The sequence below is a fragment of the Notamacropus eugenii genome, chromosome 3 (assembly GCF_028372415.1).
Source record: "Notamacropus eugenii isolate mMacEug1 chromosome 3, mMacEug1.pri_v2, whole genome shotgun sequence".
Classification (NCBI taxonomy): domain Eukaryota; kingdom Metazoa; phylum Chordata; class Mammalia; order Diprotodontia; family Macropodidae; genus Notamacropus; species Notamacropus eugenii.
The window spans coordinates 201,852,353-201,877,156 of NC_092874.1; the positions used below are offsets into that span (position 1 = coordinate 201,852,353).

The 24,804-nt window shown below is 38.9% G+C and overlaps 1 protein-coding gene across 2 annotated transcripts in view; it reads left to right on the plus strand.

The window, feature by feature from the left end:
* Window positions 1-24,804, plus strand: part of CRACR2A (calcium release activated channel regulator 2A) — a 222,323-nt gene that overhangs the window by 115,814 nt on the left and 81,705 nt on the right. For both annotated transcript variants that reach the window (XM_072654002.1, XM_072654003.1), the window contains 4 exons: window positions 1,510-1,687; window positions 7,380-7,526; window positions 11,039-11,129; window positions 17,038-17,133. In XM_072654002.1, coding sequence (XP_072510103.1) covers window positions 1,510-1,687; window positions 7,380-7,526; window positions 11,039-11,129; window positions 17,038-17,133 — 512 coding nt within the window. The remainder of the gene's footprint in view (window positions 1-1,509; window positions 1,688-7,379; window positions 7,527-11,038; window positions 11,130-17,037; window positions 17,134-24,804) is intronic.

Sequence of the window (24,804 nt, forward strand, 5' to 3'; positions counted from 1 at the left end):
AAAATATTTTTTTTTCCAAAAAGGAGTAACAGACTTGAACCAGAAGGTGTAGTTTCAAAAGACAACAACAGGCTATTGGAGCTGTCCAAAAGTGGAGTGGGCTTCCTCCGTCAATAGTACATTCACCCTCACTGGAAGTCTTTAGTCAAATAAGATGAGTACTTGTCAAGTATATTACAGAGGGCTTTTTGTCTAGGTGAAGCCAAGACTCGATAACCGCTAAGGTTTCTTCTGGCTATAATACTGTCATTCTGTGGGTCCAAGCTCTGTTCCTAGTTGTGGGAAAGTGGGCAGAGTACTTAATATCTAAAAGCTTCCTCAGTCTCTTAAAGTGGTCATGTGAACACTTGTTTTATCTGCTTCACAGGGTTATGAGGTTTTCCTCATAACTCTTGGAGCCTCAAGTTATTACATATATGTGAGACGCTGCTGTTTGTATTATTGTTGGAATGCGTTGTATCTCCACTGTAGGAAAAATGTCTTTTAGATAGAAATAACAAAGAGACAAAGGGACAAAACATTTGAAATGTGGTACTTAAAGTCTGACTTTGATATATTATTTTATTCCTCCTTCAGCCTACAAAGGACTACTGGTAGCTAGACAAATTGGAAGCTCTCTGGAGGTGAATGTCTCTGTAGAATCACTTCAGGATTACTTTGTAGGCTGGGTCCAGTGCGTAAATCTGTGGAACTGCACTCATAACACTGTAGTTAACAATCAGCTTGTTGACTTAATTACCTCTTAGCAAAGTCATTTGCTTGAAAGATATAGCCATAACTGTAATTACAAAACATTTCCCCCACAAATTTGGGTCACACCATCCCACAAATACACATGGCATCCATGGAAGGAGTGGGTTCAAACTTAAGAACATAAATGCACTGAGGCACATATATTTTACATATGCGACATAGGCCACTCACAACTTCTGGTACTGCAAAGCCTAGACGTCTCTTCTCTCTTCATGAAAATCTTCATGCAGCTTCCCTTGGGTACAGCATCTTGGTTGGGTGGATTCCTTGGCTAGGTTTCCTTTGTCAGCTCCCCTCCATAGGCTCACTTTCTTTTCTGCTGCCAGACAGTAACTTCTTGATTGTCTCTGTATCCATGTGTGTCTTTAGTGTGTGCTTCTTTTCCTACTGGATGCAATGTCTCCTTACTTGTCCAGTAGCTCATCTTTGAAGCTAGATAGCTGATATTTGGAGGGAGGACGGAGATAGAGAAATCGCCCCTCCTCCCCCCCAGGTTTCTTTCACAAGCAGCTCCCATTTTATAGCGTCTCCACCTTTCCAAGGTTTAGATATTTAAAGCATTTAGAAGAAAGACTAATTTGTTTGTCAACTGAGTTATTTGCATCTTGAATGAATGGAAGAGTGCTGTTTGAACCTACTAACAAGGAAAGGGTATAGACACATCTCTACAATCAATTAACCATTATCTGAGATGAAGAAGAAGGAGAAACTCCCTCCCTTACAGTTATTAATTTGTTTTTTCACTTTGATTCCTAGGCCATTTCTTCTTTAGCCAAGACAACTATAACTCTGAAGAACAGAGAGCCCAGCCCCAGGAGGAAAAAATCTATCAGTCCAGGTGTGAAGAGGTAATTAACACCAGGAGTGAAGAAGAGGAAGACCTTCAGTTCCACATACTGATGGATAAACTTGGAGCACAGAAAATTTTAGAAGAGTGAGTCCTCTGAGGCAGTGGGAACTGCTTTCAGCCCCTGTATCATTGGGGTTGGGACCTGGCCTGGGACGAAACTTTTCATTGAATAGTATTTAAAGTTGGAAGGGCACATAGAGATGGTCCATTCCAACCTTCTTCATTTTATGGAGGAGGAAGGTGAGACCCACACAGATTAAAGGGCTTGATCAGGGTCACACACACCATAAGTAGTAAAGCTGAGATTCAAACTCAGGTTCTCCAATTCAAAAGCTAGTATTCTTTCTACTAGGGAGGGGAAAAAAGGGAATGAGCAGTATAATGCCCACTATGTGCCAGATAATATGCTGGGTTTTTTTTTTAACAAATATTATCTCATTTAATCCTCAAAACAACCCTGGGAGGCAGGTATTATTAATATCCCCAATTTACAGTGGAGGAAATTGAGGCAAGCAGAGTTTAAGTGCTAGGGTCACACAACTAGTAAGTATCTGAGATCAGCTTTGAACTCAAGTCTTCCCGACTCCAAGCCCAGCACTCTATCTACAGCAGCACCTAGTTGCTACCTCCATCTTTTCCTGATACCATGTGTCCATTGGTACAAAAACCCCCCTTTTTTACTTCTCCCTTAGTCGCCCATCCACATCTCCTTTTTTCTGATTCTTCACAGAAAAATAAATGATCTCGTTGCTATTCCCTTTCATTTTTGGTAAGAACTTACTGGAATCAAAGGATTCCCACCAATTGAGAAATGTAGCCATCTCAAGGTTGGTTTTGCTTGCATAGCTTTATTCAAATATATAGAGAGATAGAAATGCAAAATGACCCCAAGCAGCAGCAGCCATTCCACTTAGGTTCTCTTGTTATGGGATATAACAACTTAAACAAGGTCAGCACTTCTTTTGAAGATGAAGAAACTATCTTCTTTGGGAGAAGAAATCTAGACCATGGATCACACAAAAAGGAGATGTGGTCTAAGGTCAGCCTATAATAGAGAGTAGTTACCTTTCAGAGGAATCTCTCCTGGTTTCAGGTGGTGTGGACAGTCAGGGAGAAGTCAACACGGGTTCCAGCCTGCGTATACGCTTCACCTTTCCCAAACTTTTCCTTTCCCAGGGCCTATTATTCTATCAGTTTCACAACCATTGGCTCTAATTTCTATACACAACATACAACCAGGTCTTCAGCTCAGACCAATAGTACTTGTCTGAAGTCCTCATTTCCCTTTCTGCTCTCCTCCCTCCCCCGCAGGACCAGGCTTTTCTTTCACACCTGGCCACGCTGAAAGTAGCCACCAGAGATGCAGGGCTGTCGGCATGAAGCAGTTTTATCAGTCTCTTTTTTGCCTCATAGTCTCAGTACCTGAGACAATATCTTCGTTGGTCTCTAGTACTTCTACAATGCACATTGTGAATCCTATAATACTGTCTGTGTAACTGTGCCTGGCCCAGCTTTTCAGAAGGAAAAAAAAAAAATCTCCCATTTCTTTAAGAAATAGGATCCCCTCTTTCTTTATCTCTCTGTGTCACAGCAAAGCACTCGGGTTTATTTGGTATTTATATTTATATGGCATATTTGATCATAATTTAAATTGCTTAAAAATCAAAGTAAACATTTAAGAAAATGTTCGCATTACAGATGAAAAACTGAGGCTCAGAGACTTGTCCAGGGTCATTTAACTAGAAAGTAACAGTGTAACAACCTTGGACTATTTTCATAGCCTACTGAAGCAGAAAATTAGGTTAGCTGTAATCTATAAACTAGTTATTTGTATCTTTTTTTATTTCTATCAGTTATTCATCGGGTGGTAGAACAATCTTTTTAGGCATCCAGGCGTTCAAACCAAACACACACCCCCTAGACCCATCCCATTTCTTCCATAAAGTCCTCTGATCAAGAGAAAAAATGAAATTAAACACTGGCTGTCAAAAAAAATAATTAGGTTGGAACTAATAGAAACTGGTCTTTCCCTAAAATAAATTGCATATAACCTTTATCTTCTTACTGTTTTGGGGGTTCTGTATCTACTGGAATCAGGTTCAATATCTTGTTTAAGTGGCAGAACCCTGCAGATAAGGGCTGACACTTTCAGATCTTGAGGAAAAGTGTAATAGTAGAAGATGCGGATGGTTAGATTAGGGTGTGTATGTGTGGGGGGCATAGGACACAGTTTGTCAGCCCAGAGAGAGTATTTGTGGCTTAATGTTCTTTAGAAGATGACTTGCAGGATTGCCCCAGGGTTAGGAGACACCAGCAAAGGTAAAACACCAGCACTAGACTATGAGCAGAATTCTGCAAGAGAATTTTATGAGTGTGATTGTTTTAGCAATAGCTCAACTACAAAAACGGATGGATCTTGGGAGAAGAAAGCAGCTGGCAGCCACAGGGAGGGAGCATTTGGAAAATTTGTCACCTGCATTGTCTTCTTAGCCAAAATGAGGCCAAATCCTAGTGAGAGAGCCCTGCTTTTCTTTGAAGACTTCTCCCAAGAGGTACTTTAACCTCTGGCCCAGAAACACCTGAGAGAATAGAGGGGCGGCTCCCCTTGGACACAGCTTGTGACAGATTAGCTCTGTGTTGGTCTTGCAACAGAGCAGGCTTTTTGCTGAGTTCTACAACCCTAATACCTGTAGCACCATATAGTTATGACCTGGCACACAAGACTTTTCTTAGGGGTACACAGAACAAAGATAGTGGTACATAAGCAGAGGAGCATAGGAACAAGCCACCTAGGTAACGACTTCCCAGAGTTACACTGCTCTGCCACAAAAATATCTCGTCTGATTCTCTTACTGTCCGTTCTATGCTCTCATTAAGCTCTGCAGATATGGCATAAGGGCCATTTTAGTATACAATGACTCAGGTATCTAAGTTCTTTTTTATTTTTACAAACTACCTAATTTACAAGCTTCAAAATTGGATTTAGGCTGATGCCTCCATTAGGCTTAATGGAAATAGCTTTTGCCTTTTTGCTTTCACAGATCAATTGCACCATATCCCTCATTCATCATCCTAGTGGGGTAAAGAACAGATAGAGAGGTTTTCTTGGAAAGAAGGAACATTCCCAAGCTGCCCTGATAGTTGCCTACATGTACACTTTCAAGGTAGACATCACAAAGTGTCCCTCTGGGTCGTGATGCCAGAGGACTGGGAGAAAAACACCACCCAAAGGGTTTGTCTCAGATAAGAGAAAGCTATAGGGAAGGTCAGTGAAAGGTTGATCTATAGACATTGCTATCTCCATCAAAGGCAGAAATCCTTCACAGTCATCTCAAATTCTGTCTCCTCCATGAAGGTATCTTTATTTCTCCCTTGCCCTCCCTTTCATCTAATTTCATGGCATCCTGTGCTTTATATCCTAATTCATCTTACATATCTGTTTATATGTCTTATTTCCCTGAGGACAGCTACTGTGTCATTCATTTGTCTTTCTGACTATTGGCTAATATTGCACATAGTAGGTACTTAATGAATGCATAGGAAAACAGGTTTGTGGTGTGGCATGATTGATGCTGAAAGGTCAATAGCAGTATACCTTAGGTAAAGGATACCTGCAGTTATTTGTGATAATTAACTAATTACAGTCATATAAAGGAGCTTGAGAATATTCTACTAATGGTGGTTGGAGCAGGTATGTTTGGAGGCTCACCCTCAGGTGCTTGTGATGGAGTGAGTCTGGAGTGGAGTGAGAAAAACACAGAGAAGAGTATGTGTTGGATTTAGAGTGATCTGTGATATGAGTTAGGGCAAGAGAGTGACTGGTGAGTAGCATGGCTATTCAGACTAAGGGGGAACATCTGAGGTATGTGAATGGAGGGATAAGTTTGAATGTGGAGCCCTAGGCAAGTTGAGAATTTAGGGCTTATGGATACAGATCCTGTGAGAGTTGGAGTCCTTAAACATTTATGCATCATGTGCCCTTTTGGTAGACTGGCAAAACCTATGGCCCCTTTCTCAGAATAATGTTTTTAAATGCATAAAATTAAATACATGAGATTAAAAAGGGAATCAGCTATATCAAAATACAATTATCAAATACAAAAAACAAGTTGATGGACCCCAGGCTAAGAACTACTGCTTTAGAGTAAACTCCCATCACAGAACATGGATACTGAGAATTAAGGCAGCCTATGGAGATAGATGTCCCCCACTTGTACAAAACCTGTTGAGATTGAATTTCTACTGACCTCCTCAGACTAACTGTAGCACACAGATTGGAATCAAAGCTACTTTAGAGGCAGAATTCTCTATCTTCCCTGCCACCCAACTCTCTCTGTAGTCTACAAAGGGGAAAAAGAAAGTGCTCAGAAGAAGACAAGTGGACTCAATGTATGTAAGCATAATTAGGGGAAAGTACCTGTAAGGTGTGTGGAAGATCTAGTCACCTGGGAGGCACAAGGCTGTAATGGAACCATGGCAAAACATTTCTTACTCTGAAGGTTGAGATAATCTGTCTAATCAATAATACATAGTCATATTGAAATACATAACATATGTATTGGTGGAGAGAGTTGCTACAGTTGACAAATTATAAATCTTTCCAATAATCACGTATATTCTGCACTAGAAAGGCCCTGGGAGAGAGAGAATAGGGATATTTTACACATTAATGAGAAAACCAGGAATGAACTTTTTTGGGGCCAGGTAGCTTGAACTCATCAAGGATAGTTAGAGGTTCCCTTTTGCCATTTTATTTCTGGCCTTTCTGGTCCTAACATCATTCAGCTTATCAGAAAGAACAGACAAAAAAAAGTAGTTCTGTTTTATGCTTTTTTTTCTCTTTTCCTTTTATCATTGTCTCATCCTTTCCTTTTCATTTTGTTGTTCCACCTTTCCTTTGCAGTCAGCAAGTCTCTTCTTCCACAATCCCCAGCCATCCAGCTTAAAAACCTTTGCTATTCTTAGTTTTCTTTGCCAGCTTTAGCACTTTCTGTTCGCATTTCTGATCCTGTTTGTACAGGACCATGTCATGTATTTATGTTCATCATCCCTTATCTGCTCTTGCCCCCATCTTATCTACGTCTTTTTTAAAAATTGAAGTTGGTTTTTTGATCTCCCTGGTCGTCCACATTGGTCATTTTGGACAACTACCCCTTTCCTCCCATATCAGAAATTTCCTTTTGGTTTTTCAGAATTTCCTGCTTAAGGCCTTCAGGGCTTCCTTCTGTTTTATTGATGCACATTTTTTACAACACTGACAGTTCTCAAGGAGTCCTTCCTCCCCATCCACATGGAATTCTTCCTTGAAACAAATAAATACAATTAAAATTCTTCATCTCTTGCAACTCTATTTGTACTTTTCTCTGTATAGGTCTCAACTTTCTTTTTTTTCTCCCTTCTCTGCTGTTAATCACACTCCTTTACTCTAATTCCCAATGGGGAGCGGGGCAAGGAGGGGTGATTTCTTCTTTTCTGCTAACTCTTTGCCTTTAACTTTCAGTATCAAATGCTAATCTTTCCCAGGAGTGGGAGCTTTCTCTTTCAAGCTTCATAACCCTTGTCTCCAAACACACCTGGACTCTCCTACCTTCTCCATCTTTTATATATTAGGAACTGTTGTGTTAAGAGGGCTTGGCCACATAAGCCATGTTCTGAGGTATGTTGGACAATTAGCAGATTGACGCTGGTTGCTAGGGTCAGAAGGAACTCCATAGCCCTCACTGACTTGACCTTACCTATTACTACTATTATCACACAATTCTTCAATTTGAACCAGTGAAAGTGATGTTAAGCAACTTTGGGAGCAGCTAAAGAAGCATGAGCCTCACTTGCTGTCCAACTTTGAAGAGTTTCTCTCCAGAATATTCTGCCAGCTCCAGGAAGCCCACAAGGAGAAGGATGAACTGGAATGTGCCTTGAAAAAGTAAGTATCTAAACTCCATTTCTCCCTGTGCCTTCTCTCTCCAAACAAATACATCAGTCTTTCTGTTGTGCCTTCCAGCCAAGCATCCTACAATGTTTTAAAATCGTTCTCTAGATAAGATTGCTGGGCCATTGCCAGTTGTCTTTATTTCTGGCTTGCCAAATGAGGCTGATGACTTTGCATAGCTCTGTCTCCCTTAAATCCAATTAATGTGAAAGTCAAGACATCACCCTTGTGATGTCATTGGTTCTTTGAGAACGGAGGGGCAAACAACAATAACAGATAAGATAGCATTACCTTCATAACACTTAGTGGCAACGTACTTACTTAGAGAAAGATTAGAGCCTCCTCCTTCCACTACCTCCTCAGATCTTCTGTGTTTTCTTTTCTTCCTCCAACACCTCTCCTGACAGTTCCTCTCATCTAGGATGTCCCCACTTCCATAGGGTCATAGAACCAGGGAAATACAAGCATACACAGAGTTATATTTAACCTCAGTATAATATCTCTTGTCTTCTGAAGAGCTGAGCCAGAAGTAGGCCATAAAGATGTACTACACAAAGTATGGGGCAAGTCAGATGGCTAGTGTTCCATTCAGTTCTTTAAATCAGTAAATGTTTATTAAGCACATATCATATATAAAACACTGCACTAGTGATAAAGATTCATATCAATGAATATCTATTACCTTTTAAAAATCGTAAATAATCTTTCTGTTGTTTTGACTATGACAATCATTTCTTTCTTTAACAAAGATTTATAGTGGATTCCTCCCCTCCCCCCTTCCCTGGTCTTCTTGCCATCCTAACTTTAAGAAGTTGATGCAACTTCTAGAAGAAGAGTAAAGCCTCTTCCTGTTGGGTCTTTCTGAAGGTTGCTGATTGTTTGCTGAGGATTAATTAGATTCTCCTAAGGCACAGTTATTTAGTTCTTGTCATTGCTTTTGCTGCCTATCATATTTTTCTTTGGCTAATTCTATCTCACTGTAGCTTGAAAGATCATTAAAAAGCTTTACTTCTCCATACCAGCAGCTGCTGCAATCTCTGTAATAGTTATTGAAGCATGTGTTTTAAGAGCTACAACTTTTGCATGTCTCCTTGAAGTAATATCCTTTCTTAAAAAACAGAATTAAAAGCATAAAATAGAAACACATGCATATAGAATGAAATCCTGCTTGATTTTCATTTGACCGAAAACTAAAACTAACTCAAGATGTGGATGCCATCTTGGTCTAGTTTTATCTGGATGTTCTGATCATCTAGTACCAGCAGAAGCACATGACTATTCCTATTTCAAAATGAAAATTATTGCTTTCCCCTAGTACTCCCAATACTACTGTGTAGGGCTAGCAATTTATTGGCTCAACGATTATCCATGTCCCCTAGCGACCATAAAAACATCTCTTGCATAAGAGAGTCTTCTCTGACAGATAAGAAGGCGAGTCATGGAAGAAGAATCCAGCTTTTGAGAAGAAATTACTGTTCCTTTTCCCTCTGTACCTCTTTCAGAGTACATCCTCTACACAACTCTCAAATTTATATGAATACACATACACCTTTATCCCCAAATCTGCAGTGATCTTTTATTACTTCTAAGTTAAAATAAAAAATCCTCAGTCTGGTGCTTAAAGGTTCCAAAGTCTGGTTCCTAAGTATCTTTCCCATTTTATCATATTGCCTCCTTTCACATACTTTGTGTTACCTGTGTTGATAGTTGTCCCCTGTGTATACAACATTCCATCTCTTGCTCTTATGTTTTTTCACAGTGATATCCCCATGTCTGGAGTTCACTCACTCCTCATGTATACTTTGTGGAAACTTTAGTTTCCTTCAAAGCTCAGGGGAGGTTCTAGAACCTCATAGTTATTAATGCTCTTTCCCTCTTGAAATTACCTTTAAATAGAAAATGGACTGAAGATAATGAGGTATAGAAATGTAGAGCCTATGGGGAAAGGCTTTTCCATTACAGTGAGATGGCATCATTGTAGACTTTGTGGGAGTATCTTTCATGCTGAATATTCAGCCAAAAATGCCTTAGCTTCTTTTTCAAAGAAGCCCATTCATGTTTTTGATGTGTTTCAATATGTTACAATGATAACAAACTTACACTAACATTAGAGTTTTAATAAATGCACTTCATAGAGTACTTGGACTACTATTCGATTTGAACAGTGGTTGTAATACTCAGCAAAATCGGTATACTTTGAGGAGAGGAGAGGGGAGGACAGGGGAAGGGGGGGAGGAAGCATTAGTGGGTGTACAAATTGTTACTTGTCCTTCATTTTTGAAGAGGATCAATGACTTTATTTGCAAATAAATTGAATTTAAGTGAGGCAGAGTTGCACAAAGTCATCAGCTTCACTCCCTCTTCCTGAATGATCAAAGTCCAGTAGCAGTGATGACCCAGGTTGCAGAGGACGATCTTGGTGTCTTTGATGTCTGCCTCATGACTTTATGACTGTTGGAACAAATTGTTCTCATCTACCCATTCCAATGGTGGAAGTTTTCACACGCATGACGTAGACACTCCCCCCTCCCTCAACTCACTCATGGATTTGAGGCTTGTTGGTCACCCTCATCCAGGTTTAGCCCATCTGCTGAGATGGCTTATTGTGGTGTGGCCACCGTGCATGATACAGTTTGTTGGAGCCACAGGTGAGAGTTGGGTGAATCAGGTGGACACCAAAGGTGGATAACCAGCTCTGAAAAGTGCTGGACAAGCCCTCACACCAGATGTGCTAGCCCTTCTGAACACTCCATATACTCCATACATCCCCATAGTTGGGAATACAAATTACAAACTAAAGAAAGACAGTACTTGTCCTCAGAGAGCTTAATTCTAATGGGGGAGAGGGGAGACAACCTGTAAAAGCAAGCTGTAGGTGAGCAGAGGTGAACAGTTTCCTGGAGAGTTAGGGCTGAGCCAAATGAACAAGGCTGGAAGGTGGGCAAGCTTATGAAGGATTTTCTTAGTAAAGTAAGTGAAGTTATATGATGAGTGAGGAGATTGTGGCGAGTGTCTAAAATGGTTTGAGGAGAGAAGTCACCATTAAAAAGTGTGATAAAGAAAGGAAGAATAAAAATATTGCCATGCAATAATGAGTGCCCAGGAGACTTTAGATGACAGGAAATTATATTATGTGTCCATTCCAATTACCAGTGTTTAATAAATGTGTATTGACTCAGCTGTAAGTTGTCCAACAATTGCATATTTTCATTGGTAGAGGAAGTTGCCTCATTGTGAATTCCCAGAACTGATAAAATCACTGGACAGGAAACCCACCTCCCCAAAAAAGTGTATCATATCTAATTTGCATCACTATATAATATGTATTCTTTTTGTTGATTTAGAGTTGAGCTTCCCCTTTGGCTGAAACAAAACTCCTACATTCACCAATTACGCTCCCTGCTTCTAAATTAGTTATGTCTCCTAAATCACATATGTTATATATGTAAAGTGACGGTAACCTCAGTATAGATTTAGTCAAAAACCCCTTTTTACCATCTGTTTAGGAAAATTGCCATGTATGATGAAGAAGTTCGGCATCTCTATGAGGAAATGGAGCAACAGATAAAAAATGAAAAGGAACAGTTCCTCTTAAAGGTAAGTAGTCGAGCCTAGATGACCAAACTGAGGATTTAAAAATTGTATCATCCCTTAGAGATTACCAATAATTCAAACTTTTTAAAAATCCTTAGTATGTGCCAGACACTAAGGATACAAAGACAAAAAGAAAAGAAAAACAAAAGGAAAGAAGGAAGGAAGAAAAGAAAGAAGAAAAAGGATAAAAGGAAGGAAGGAAGGAAGAAAAAGAAAGAAACTCCCCTTGCCCTCAGGGAGCTCACAGTTTTGTTTATAACATTTACAAATATGAATAAATATAAAAATATACAAAGTAAATTGGGGTGGGGGTACTAGCAATGAGGGAGATCAGGAAAAGCCCAATATCTGAAATGGTGCTTGAGCTGAGCTATGAAGAAAACTCACTCTCTTTCTCCATGAGCAAAGATAATATACTTTTATAGCATTTTAAAGGTTATCAAACGAATTTTGTAATATAGTACACGTTATTTTGCTTTGTTTTTTTTCGTAAATGAATGAAGAAACTGAGACCCAGAATATATAAATAACTTGCCTGTGGTTACTTAGATAGTAAGTGGCCAAGCCAGGCTTTGAATCCAAATTTCTTAATGTTAATTTCAGCCTTCTCACCAGTTTACCATATTGTCTCTCAATGGACTAGGATTATAAAATGTGGACCTGGTAAGATTATTAGAAGCCATGTAGTCCAACCCTTTCTTTTGCAGCTGAGGAAACTGTGACTGAGACATTAATTCAAAGTTGTTTAAATCTCTCCTTTGAACTTTACTGTGTGACCTTGGACAAATTACTTACGCTTTTTCAACCTCAGTTTCTTTATCTGAAAAATGGGGGTAATAATGCTTTGTATTCATAATGCACTCCTTAGACTAGTGTTAGGTTCAAATGCTATACAGCATATAGGTTGCTTTGCAAACTTTAAAGTACTTTATAACTGTCTAATCAATTATTATGAAATCTTGCTGCAAGAGTGAGAGAGAAGCCAATGCATGCGTGAACAGGTTACAACGTAGGTTTGATGAGAGAACTTCCAAGAAGAATATAAGTAAATTGTATCAGGGAAAAAGTATGATTGGAAAAGATTGACTGGTCACATGTAAGGGATTATAGGTGGATGGGCTGGGTGTAGCACCAGAAAGCGTTTGATGTCAGGAGAAAGCATGTGAGGCCTCCAGAGTGTTGAGTGGACCTCCTTTGGTGAAGTTAGGGCGGATCATGAACAAGGGATGCACAGGATGGGCAGGTGTTAATGTCATGTGACTTGCATCACTGGAGAAGATGTCTGTATCAATGAGGTCATAGGTCCATTTGACTTTATTGTGTGCCTCTTATCATATAGTGTAAATAGCAGAGTTGTATTATTAATATTATTGTCTCCTATCAGACAGATAGCAAATTCTAGAGTTGGGTTTTAAACCCAGGTTTTCTGATTCCAAATCTTTATCTAAAAAAGGCCCTTTTCTTCATATGATTCTTTTGGTGACTACACCAAGAAACCTAAATATCCATGAGAAAAGACTAGTCCTAGTCAACTGCACCCCTGAAGTCAGGCCAGTATTTCAGCACTGTTCTCTACTCCCCACCCACCCCTAGTCTTTAAAACACAGCCAGAAAGGTCAATCTGCTCCCAGACCATCAGTTTGGCTGCATGAGTAAGCCATAGTCAAAACCCACACTCTCGTGCCTGTCAGACACTGCAGAGTGATCTTCTGGGACTGGTAATTCTTATTGGCAGACCTCATTCTTCTTCTTCTTTTATCTCAAATGAGCAGACCCACTGTGGGACCAGGGTTCACTGAGTTATTGCCGTAACTCATGACCTGCCTGATCAGACATAGGCTCTTGTGAATAACCACTGACAGTGAAGGCAAGCTTCCAAGGAGTAAAGGTTGAAGGAGGAAGAAATTAAAGTCCAAATGAGTGTAATTTAAGATAATTGGAACCTGACTGTACTCAGCCCCAACTTCTCTCAGCTCTCTCCCTCCCTCAACTTCCTTTTTAATACAATATCTGTGCAACTAACTGGACTGGGTGGTTATGCTTTCTTAACACAAGCAGAGATGACTGATATGTATTCTGCAGCATCGATAGAAAGCATGGATAGGTTTGGGGAAAGGGGGAGAATAGGGGTGGGGAGATGGGTGGACGAGAGTGCCACATTTTGTGGCTGCTAACTTTCAAGTTCCTAGAGTAGTTTAATTTTTTTAGCTCATTGAAATAAAATATTATTTTCCAGGAAAAAGTGGGAGAAGACAGGAAGAAAAAGAACCGTTATTTCTTTATGCAGCATGGCACTTAGGGTGGGGGGGAAGAAATGGTACTACTGAATTTGTGGTTCAGGAAACCACACTGGAAACCACACTGGAAACTAGCAGGAAAAACACTGGAAAATCTGTGTCCATACTCTTATAAAGAATCAAAGCATGGGAATGCCAAACAGTGACACTGGCATAGAAGTGTGGGGTGGGGAGACAGGGAGGAGGAGCACATTAGTGTCTGCTGCTGGAATGGTCCATATGAGTTCAACATCATTGTTTTTTTTAACTCAGCTACATATTGGATCTGCTATCCCAGTCTTGTTTTCTAAAGGAACATTGACAAGCTGAAACATATGAAGAAAGAGAGTATGGTGATGAGGGGCCTCAGGGTCTGGCCCATGAGAATCAGTTAAAAGAAATGGGTATGTTTAGCCTGGAGAAGAGAAGAATTTCAGGACATAATAGCTATTTTCAAGTATTTGAAGGGCTGTCATTTAAAACAAAAATCTGAGTTGCTCTCTTTGTTCCCAGAGTGCAAAATGAGAAGCAATCAGTGAAAACTGTAAAAGACACATTTAGGTTTGATATAAATTCAATTCAATGAAGCAAACATCAAATGCCTACTCTGTCTATTAAGGCACTATGCTAGGACCGAAGAAAAAAACAGGATAGTCCCTGCTCCCAAAGAGATTACCATATATAGGATGAGATACTCAGAGAAGATACAGTGTCTACAGAGAGAAGTAAATGCAAAATATCTTAAGGAGGAAGAGAGAACTCTAGCAACTTAGAGATCAGGAAAGACTACACAGAAAGTGGAAAATGAGTTGAACCTTTAATGAAATAAGAATTCCAAGAGGAAAAGTTAAGGAGCAAGTGCATTCTAGGCATGAAGGACAATGGCATGGGAGATGGAAAGGAATTGAGGGAAAAGCTAGTTGGCTAATTTTCCTGAAACAGTACATGGGGGGGAATAATATGAAATAGCCAGAAAGGAGAGTTGTGTATGAAGGGCTTTAGATCCCTTTATATTTTATCCTAGAAGCAGTAAGAAGCCGCTTTAGACTTTCAAGCTATGGAGTGAGCAGTTCCTTAGGAAGATTATTTTGGTGGCTCTAGGTCAGATGGATCGGAAAAGTGAGAAAATGGAAGAAGGGAGATCAATTTGGAGTTGTTTTTTTTTTCCTAATAATCCAGACAAAAGATGTTAAGGACCTGAATTAATAGAACTGCTATGTGAGTGAATAAGGGGCAGGTGGGAGAAATGTTGGAGCTAATATGTAGCATTTATAAGCTGCTTTAAGGTTTGCCAGGTGCTTTACAAATCTCATCTCCTCTTATCCTCACAACAACTCTGGTAGCTATATACTATTATTGTCCCCACTTTACAGTTGAGGAAACTGAGGCAGAAAATGGTTAAATGACTTGCCCAGGGTCACATAACTAGTAAGTGTTGGAAGTAGGATTTGAACTCAGGTCTTCCTGATGTCCAAACCATCACTCTATCCCCCTGCACCAGATAGCTGCAGTAGGGATAAAGTTGACAAGAAATGGCATTTCAATTCAACTGTTTTGAAGTAATTATTGAATAGGTGCAAGACATTGTTGTAAAATTTTGAATGCAAGGACAAAAAATAAACGTTCGTTGCTTTCAATGAGATTGTTTTCTAATGTTTAGGATTGATTGGTAAATGAAGAGGGAAGTATTAAGGATGGAAGTTGGAAACCTGGGTTTGTCAGTCAACGAACATTAAGTGCCTTTGTTTATAGTGCCAGGTGGGGCAGGTAGGTGGTATAATGGCTAGAGCACTAGATCTGAAGTCAGGAAGACCTGAGTTCAAATGTGACCTTAACACACTTATTAGCTAGGTGATGCTGGGCAACTCATTTAACTCCGTTTGCCTTGGTTTCCTCATCTGTAAAATGAGCTGGAGAAGAAAATGGCAAAACTCTCCAATATCTTTGCCAAGAAAATTACAAATGGAATCATAGAGAATTATAAATGACTGTAACAACTAAGAAACAAAATGTGCCACTAGCAGTACTGAAAGATACAGAAGAAAGTGCCTAGCCTCTAGGAGCTCACAAGGAAATCTAGGTTCAACTACAATCCTTCTCAGTCTCCTCCCTAGGCTAGTGATCTATGCATAACAAAGACCTTGCATTTGTAGAAGACTATACTTTGGGGAGTGTTCTCACAGATATCATCTCGTTTGACCTGGAGGCCATGGTACAGAGCAGTGAACCGGCTTTAGAGTCCAAGGAACAGTATATTGCAATGGAGACAGTAGTCAAAGGAGTCTGGAGTCAAAGGACCTGTGTTTAGATCTTGCTTCTGATACTATTCTTGGGAAAATCATTTAAACTAAGTTTTCTAATTTATAAAGTAAAGGAGTAGGCCTAGATAATCTCCCACCGCCCCAGTCAGTAGGGGTTAAGTGATTTACCCAGGTTCATACAACTAGTACACACCAGGGCTGGTGCTGTATCCACTGCGCCATCTAGCGGTCCCTTAGATAATTTCTAAGATCTCTTTCAGTGATACCTTTTTGATCCTGTCACACTTCTCTGAGCTACATAGAACAGATATCCTTATTATTCCCATTTGTCAGATGAGGCAACTGAGATTTAGATTTCATGATGTAGTCAAGGCTACATGAATTAGTGGATAAGTTGGGCTTAGAACCATGACTGCTTCAAGGTGAGGACTTGACACACAGCATCTGCCTAAGGGCTTCAGAGTGGGTCAAGGCTGGGAGGGCAGATATAATGGACCGACTAGCTAGTGGTAGGGAAATCTAAGTGTGGATACACTAAAGGGCTTCTAATGTAAAACTGTGTGTTGTAGCTAATTATGCTGGTGTCTTGCTTCCTTCAGAGAATATAAATTCTAGGAGAGTAGAGAGTGTTTTATCTAAACTTGATTTCTTTCAATGCCTAAGTATAGTGCTAGGCAAAAAGAATAGATAAGCAACAAGAATGGTCATTATAGTCTTCATTTCATTATGTTATATTTTCAGTTTTGCCTCTTACTTGCTGTAGGACCCTAGCAATTATATTTGCTTCATTTACACAGTGAAGGTGTTTAACCATGGATGGCAAGAATATTGGTTATGGGGTGAGAGGTTGTTGTTTAGACTATTTCAGTCATGTCCAACTCTTCATGACCCCATTTGGGGTTTTCTTGGCAAAGATACTGGAGTGGCTTTCCATTTCCTTCTCCAGTTCATTTTATAGATGAGGAAATTGAGGGAAATAGCGTTGAGTGACTTGTCTGGGGTCATGTAGCTAACAAGTGTCTGAGGCCAGATTTGAACTCAGGAAGATGAGTCTTCCTGACTCCAGGCCTGGCACTCTATCCACTGTGCCACTTAGCTGCCTGGAATGAGAGAACCTGGGATCACATCCTTCCTCTGACACTTCCCTACCTGTGGACTTTGGGCAAGTAATTTAAATCTCCTTGACCCTAGCTTCCTCATCTTTAAAATGAGGGGCTTGGCTTCTGAGCCCTCTTGTAGCTCCAGATATAAATCCAATGACTAGATGGTATCTAATGTCCCTTCCAACACTGGCTAATTCTTTGATCCTGAGTCTCAGGACATCTCTTACCAAACTGTATCTGGATTTCATTTTTCCCTCTTTCGGTCCCACAGGACGTGAAGAGATTTCAGTGCCAGAGTCAGGAGCTGGAGCAAAAGCTGGTATCAAAGGAACAGGAGTTGGAGCAGCTTGTCCAGAAGCAGAAACGGGTATTTCACACCATTGCCTTCAAAATAACACACACATCATTCTATTACACTCTTCTACCTCTCTCCTTTTCTCTGGGCCAAGCACTTAAGTTAAAAAAAAAATTCTGGAAGATTCCATTTAGCTGTCAAAGTGAAAATCTTCGAAATCACAGGTAACCAAGTGAACACTAATTCTCCAATTCCAGGAGCAGAACTTAGGAAAATTGTTCTAGATCTTCCATGAGATGTTTATTAGGCATTATCCTTTTTTTCCCATTTAATTTTTTTCTTTTTTCTTTCCAACTTAACAATCATTAATAAGCATGAATATTTTACTGTCTAAAGAACAGATGAGGGTTGTATATGATATTGTGAATTTCTGTTATATAACTTTTATTAATATATTATTTCTGTTATATACTTTTTATAATAAATTTAGTAGAAAAGACTCTTCTCTATTATAGAAATCATATAAAACAACACATTAGTGGTAGCAGAATTACACTCTTTGCATCTCCTTATGGATTTATTTTTTTTTCTTCTCTTTTTAAAAATGTTACTAATACTCTCTTTGCCATCCCTATCACTCCCTACTCCCCCTGATCCATAGAAGCCTTCTCTTATTACAAATTAGTATATTATAGTTACATAGCTAGATGGTATGGTGGCTAGAACACTGGGCCTGGGGTCAGGAAGACTTCTATTCCTGAGTACAAATCTGAACTCAAACAGTAAGCAGCTATGTGACCCTGGGCAAGTCATTTAACCCTCTTTGCTTCAGTTTCCTCATCTGTAAAATGAGCTGGAGAAGGAATGGCAAGTCACTCTAGTATCTCTGCCAAGAAAACCTCCAATGTGGTCACAAAGAGTCAGACACAATTGAAAAATGACCAAATAACAACAAAAAGTTAAGCAAAGCAAGGCAACACATTGCCCATGGGTGAAAATTCATGTTTCATTCTATAACTCTGGTCCAGCATCTCTGTGCCAAGAGATGGCTGCAATTCTTTATCAACAGTTCTTTGAAGTCATGATTGTTGACTGTATTGAACTGTTCTGTAGTATTTCAGGGTTGTTTCAACATACATTATTGTGGTCATCATGTAAATTATTCTGGTTCTGCTTAATTCACTCTTTAACAGCTCACAAAGATGTTTCCAGATTTCTCAAAACTGGTCACAGCCATCATTTCTTACAATGAAATAAAATGCCATTACATTTTTATATCATGTGTTATTTGGCCCTTCCTTAATTGATGGACACCCCCTTTGTTTCCATTTCTTGGTGAACACAAAAAGTGCTGTTATAAATATTTTTGTTACTGAATGTCCTTTTTCTCTGTCTTTGACTTATTTGTGGTATATGTCAAATAGGGATATTACCATGAGATATACACTTTACAGACTCTGGGAGTTTAGTTCCAAATTTCTTTCAAGAATGGTTGGAATAATTCACATTTTTACCTATTATACATTAGTGTTTGTTCTCTCACACAACCCCACCAAAAATCACCATTTTCTTTTTTTGTTATCTTTGCCAATCTGATGTGTAGAATTGCTTTAATTTCCATTTCATTCAGTATTAGTGGCTTGGAACATTTTTAAAAATCTAATTGTTTGTAACTTGCATTTCTTCTTTTTGTTTGACTTCTTATCTGTTGGGGAATAGCTCCTATGCTTGTATATTTGTATACAGGGGTCATATAAGTCTTCTCAATCAGTTTGAGATGTCTAATGGGCACTTGACTGGATGCTGGAAAAGAGTAGTTGAATCCATAGGATCTGACAAGATCTCATCTCACCACATGAGAGAGTATAGAAGGAGAAGAGAAGTAAACAAAGAACAGATCTTTGAGGGACATCCACAGTTAGTGGGCATGATCTGGATGAAGATCCAGCAAAGGGGACTGAGAAGCAGTAGTCATTCCAGGTAGAAAGAGATCCAGGACAGAGCAATGTCATGAAAGTTTAGAGAGATGAGGGCATCCAAGAGAAGAGGGTGATGGACAGTGGCGAAGGCTACAGAAAGGACAGCAAGGATAAAAAAATTATTTTCCCTTTATATCTTGGATATCAAATCTTTATCAGAGAGATTTTTCTCTCCAATTAAATGTTTCCCTGCTTCCTTTAACTCTGTTAATGCTTATGTAAAAGGTTTTTAATTGTATATGATTGGAGTTGTCCATATTACCTTTTCTGGTCATCTCTGATCTCATCTTTAGTTAAGAATTCTCCCTGTAGCCATAGTTGTAAAACTATCTCCTTTCCTTTTCTAATTTGTTTATGATACAACCTTTTGTATTTAGCTCATGGGTCCATGTTAGGAACTTATTTTGATATAGCATGTAAGTTGTTAGTCTAAATCTAATTTCTTCCAATCTGATTTCCAGCTTTCCTAGAAGATTTTGCAGAATAGGGAATCCATACCCTAGGTCATTTCCCTAAATTTACACATAGAAATTTCTATATTTTTTTAAACACATCCCTCTACGCTTTGTAAGAAAGATGTCTGAAAGACCGTGGAGGAAAAATACAGAGTGACTATAGCTAGCAATCAGTTTTTCTGGTGGAGACTATAGCCAAGTTCAGTTGACCTTTGAGACTGCTATACCTTCTTCAAGGTGTAAGATTCTTAAAAGTCAGTTAATCCTGATAAAAATAATAAACAACGTTAATAATAAAAATCATGTGCCTCTATTAAGATATAGAAAAGACTTTGAATAAAATATATCGTATATCATTAAAAACATTAAAACATTTAGGAACAAATGGACCTATCCGGAATATGGTAAGCAATATCTATGTTTTACTTAGAGAACCCTAGGAATAGTGGCATTGGCTTCTGATCTCATCATTCAACTGAAGCTGTATTTCCAAAGTTACTAATGATCATTTAATTGCCAAATGAAACGGACTTTTCTCAGTCCTCATCCTTTTTTGTCCTCTCTGTAGCCTTTGACATTATCCATCACTCCCTTCTTTTAAATACTCTTTTCTCTCTAGATTTTCATGTCAAGGCTCTCTCCCGAATCTCTTCTTTTTCTCAGGCTCCTTTGCTAGATTTCATCCAGGTCAGGGGTGGGGAACCTGTGGCCTTGAGGCCAAATGTGGCCTTCTAGGTCCTCAAGTGCTGTTCTTTGACTGAATCCAAACTTCACAGAACAAATTCTCTTAATAAAAACATTGGTTCTGTAAAACTTGGATTCAACCAAAAGGCTGCACCCAAGGACTTAGTTACTCTCCAATCAGCTGCCTAACCAACTTTCCCAATGCCCAAGTTTCACCATGTTATCTATTCAATAAATCCCAGTAGCTCCATATCACCACCAGAACCAAATATAAAATCCTCTGCTTAGCTTTTAAAACCCTTTACCACCTAGTCCCCTTCCTACCTTTCCAATGTTCTTATACTTCACTCTGTGTACTCTAAACTGGCCTTCTATTCCTTACATATAATGCCTCATTTCCCAACTCCATGTATTTTCAGTGATTGTTCCCCATTGCTGTAATGCTCTCCTTCCTCCTGAGTCTCCTTCAAGACTCAAGGGCAGCTAGGTGGTGCAGTGGATAGAGCACCAGTGCAGGAGTCAGGAGGACCTGAGTTCAAATCTCACCTCAGACACTTGACACTCACTAGCTGTGTGACCTTGGGCAAGTCACTTAACCCCAACTGCCTCATCCTGGGTCATCTCCAGTCATCCTGATGAATATCTGGTCACTGGATCCAGATGACTCTGGAGGAGAAGTGAGGCTGGTGACCTGCGCAGCCCTCCCTCACGTAAAACAAAGTCAAGTGCATGTCATGTCATCATTTCTCTGATGGCGTGGTCTTCTTTGGCAATGAAGGACAAACACACACACCTTCAAAACTCAACTTAAATCCCCTTCCCCCATGAAAAGATATCTGAAGTTATCTTCTATTTATATTACATGTATTTTATACGTACATAGTTGTTTGCATCTTGTCTCCCTCATTAGAATATGAATTTTCTAGGGGCAGGGATCATTCCCCCTCTTTCTTTGTATATTTGACACTTGGCACAGTGCCTGGAAAATATTAAGAACTGATGATGAAAGTGGTAGAATTGTGAATCACTCTAACCATTCCTAAAAGTAATTGGGAATATACCCCAAAAGTCTTTGAACTCTGCATGCCCTTTGACTCAGTGATAGCACTATCACACATTGATCCCCAAAAGGTCAAAGATAGAGGGAAAAGATACATATTCAAAAATATTTTTAGTAATACGTTTTCTTATAGCAAAGAACTAAAAACAAAATTAGTGTCCATCAGTTAAAGAATAGTTGAGCAACTTATGGCATAAGTATACCGTATGATAAGAAATTATGAAAGATATGTATTTAGAGAAATCTGAGAAGACTTAAAGGAACTTATTCACAGCAAAAAAAACAAAATTTGGATAATTTATACAATGAATATACCATTTTAAAAATAAACTTTGAAAACTATGATTAATGTGATCAACAATCATATATCCAAAAGATTGATAATAAAGCATACTTCCCACCTCTTGGCAAAGAATTGCAAAATGAGACATATACTGTCAGACATATCCAATAAGTGAATTGATTTTGTTTGATTATACTCATTTGTTATAAGGGAAAGTTTTTTATTTATTTTGGGGGAGGAGAGGAATGTACAGGGAGAGAAGTGGGTAACCTTAGGTGGGTACCCAAGTGGGTAGCCAAGAAAGAACAAAAGGAAAAAATGAGTATCAATGAAAAACGCAGAAGAGAGCAGAAAGGCGTTTGGAAGCGGAAACAGAAAAGCTGGGAAGTGTTGGTATGCTCTATTAAATTTTACACACACACACACACACACACACACACACACACACACACACACACACACACACACACACACACACACTTAAAATCCAAGCTGTATGTAAAAGAGATTCACAGTTTCTTTTCTTTGTATGTGAGAAATGTTTGTGTTTGTCAATATTGATTATAAAAGAAATGTGATATACTTTCTAAGTATAATCTGTAATTCTGAGTTTCAGAAGAAGCTATATATTAAGACTATTTAAAGAAAAAACATTTTTTTGTGGAAAGTAAGTTACTTAGACCAAAGTTTCTAGTGTTTGATATTTGGTCAAGGAGTACCACAGAGAGCCTTATCGAAAGTTCCCTATGACCCAGAGAAATAAACATGGAAGAGTGATAAAAGCACTAACTTTTAGAGGCAAAAGAACTGTGTTTGAGTCCACATTCTGCTCCTTACTGTGTGTCCTTGGCAAACCTACTTAATAACATGAGTTTTAAATAACATGTAAAGATTGAGTTACATGATCAACAAGGCACTTCCTGATTCTATTTGGTTATTCTGTTAAGGATGGATGTTTATTTCTAGTCTGTGAGAAAACATTCAGAAGCCAATTTGGCAGCAAGATATAATAGAAAAACCACTAGACTTAGAGGCTTAGGTAGTGCAGTGGATAGAACATTGAGTTGGGCCTGGAGTCAAGAAGACCTGAGTTCAACTCTAGCCTCAGACACCTACTAGCTGTGTAACCCTGGGCAAGTCACTTAAAAAACAAAACAAAACAAACCTCTTTACCTCAGTTTCCTCATCTGTAAAATGATATTAATAATGAACCTACCTTCCAGGATTGTTGTGAGGATCAAATGAGATAGTATTTGTAAAGTACTTAAATCAATGCCTGGTATATAGTGCATGCGATGTAAATCTTAGTTACTATTATTACTTGAAATCGAGAGATGAAACTTCAAGTCCTAACTTTATTATTATCTGTGTTATCTAGAACAAGTCACTCAACATCTCTAAGCTCAATTTATATCTATAAAATGCAGATCATATGTAAATATGAATGTCTATTTTTATATATGTGTATATAGACACAGATACTATATATGTCACAGAATATAAAAGCAATGTGTGTATGTATAATATAAATATATGCATGTAGGTGTGTATGTATACACACATGTGTGTATATACATATACATACATATATACACACATACACATATACATACAGACACATAGACATAGATATATACACATATGGGACAGGTAGGTATGCAGTAGATAGAGCACAGGGCTTGGAGTCAGGAAGATCTAAATTCAAATCTGGTCTCAGACACTTATTAGTCTGTGTGACCCTGAGCAAGTCACTTAATCCCTATTTGTCCAATTCCTCGTCTGTAAAATGGAGACACACTGGAGAAGTAAATGGCAAACCACTCCATTATCTTTGCCAAGAAAGCCCAATGTAGAGTTGGACACAACTGAATGATAACACATATACATGTATGTGTATATGTATGTATGTTATATGTAAGTTAGACCAAAGTTCTTCTCTAGGTCTTCGTCTTTTATTCCAAATGTCTAGGCAGAGGAATAGAAGGGCATCATCACTTACATTTATTAAATACTTTTTGTGTATGTAGAGCTAGATGTAGATGTAGATATAGCTATAGATATACCAGTATAGGAAATTTCTGATACAGAAACTTCCTCCACCCAAAGAGCTAGGCCGCTCATCTGAAATTTCCAGTCTCAGAGTTGCCTGGGGCTCTCAGATGCCAGGTGATGTGCCCATGGTCCCAGAACTAGAAGGCATCAGAGAAAGGCCTTAGACTCATAGCAGGCCCTCAGTTCACAATGTATGCTGCCTGTGGAATAGTGCCAGTTCTGGGACTATTTACCTCCCAAGAGGGTTGAGAGGAAAGCATTTTGTAAATCTTAAAGCATGATAAAAATGCTCATTTTTATTTTTCAAGGAAGTGCCTTTTGTATACAGAAAGCTGTAGAAAGAGCACTAGACTGGGAGGCAGAAGGCTTGGGGTCCATGCCTGCCATGCCTAAGTGCTCGTTGTGGGAGCACGGACAAAGAGTAGACAAGTTCCTTAACATCTTTGAGCCCACGTTTCTTCATCTGTAAAATGGGGAAAATAACATGTAGAAGATTGAACTACCAGAATTGTAGTAAGGATAAAAATAAGCTCCATAAAGTCCTAAGTAAAATTATTTTTGCAGGACAATAATTAACAGTAGCTCACTGTCCACATGTGACACTAATAGAACAAAGTTCTGAATGTTGAATCAGTGTAGGCGTAAGTGCTGACTCACCAGTTGTAAACACCTTGGGTTAGTCACTTCGTTGCTCTGGCCTCAGATATCTCCTTTGGAAAATTAGGGGGTTGGACTAGATGACCTATTATAGCCAATAGTGTGCTGGTATATATTTAATAACCAGTGAGGGGGAGGGGAGTTTTTAAGTTTAATCTCCATTCAACGTTTTCTCTATCACTTTCTTAAGTCGAGATAGTCAACAAAAAATGTGAGTCCTAATTTTAACACTTGCCAATTTCTGAGATGTAAATGGTCCTACCAAAAATTTAACAGTTGGCTCTTGCAAGCTAATACCAGCTAGCTCCAGCATGGCCCTGCTTCTGGCTCTAAATTCTATGATGCTTTGAATCAGGGAAAATGTATTTTCTGCATCTTCATCTTTTGTCCTAAGCCTCAGGGCAGAAGAAGACAAAGGAATTGTTAAATACCTACTATCTGCAGAACCCAGTGCTAGGCAGTGAGGGAGATTAAAAAAAATGTATATGCCATGTTTGCTTCCCTTATAATACTTATTTTCTAGCTGGTGACAGAAGTGAGATGCCAAGAAAGATAGCTAAAATAGCTAATATT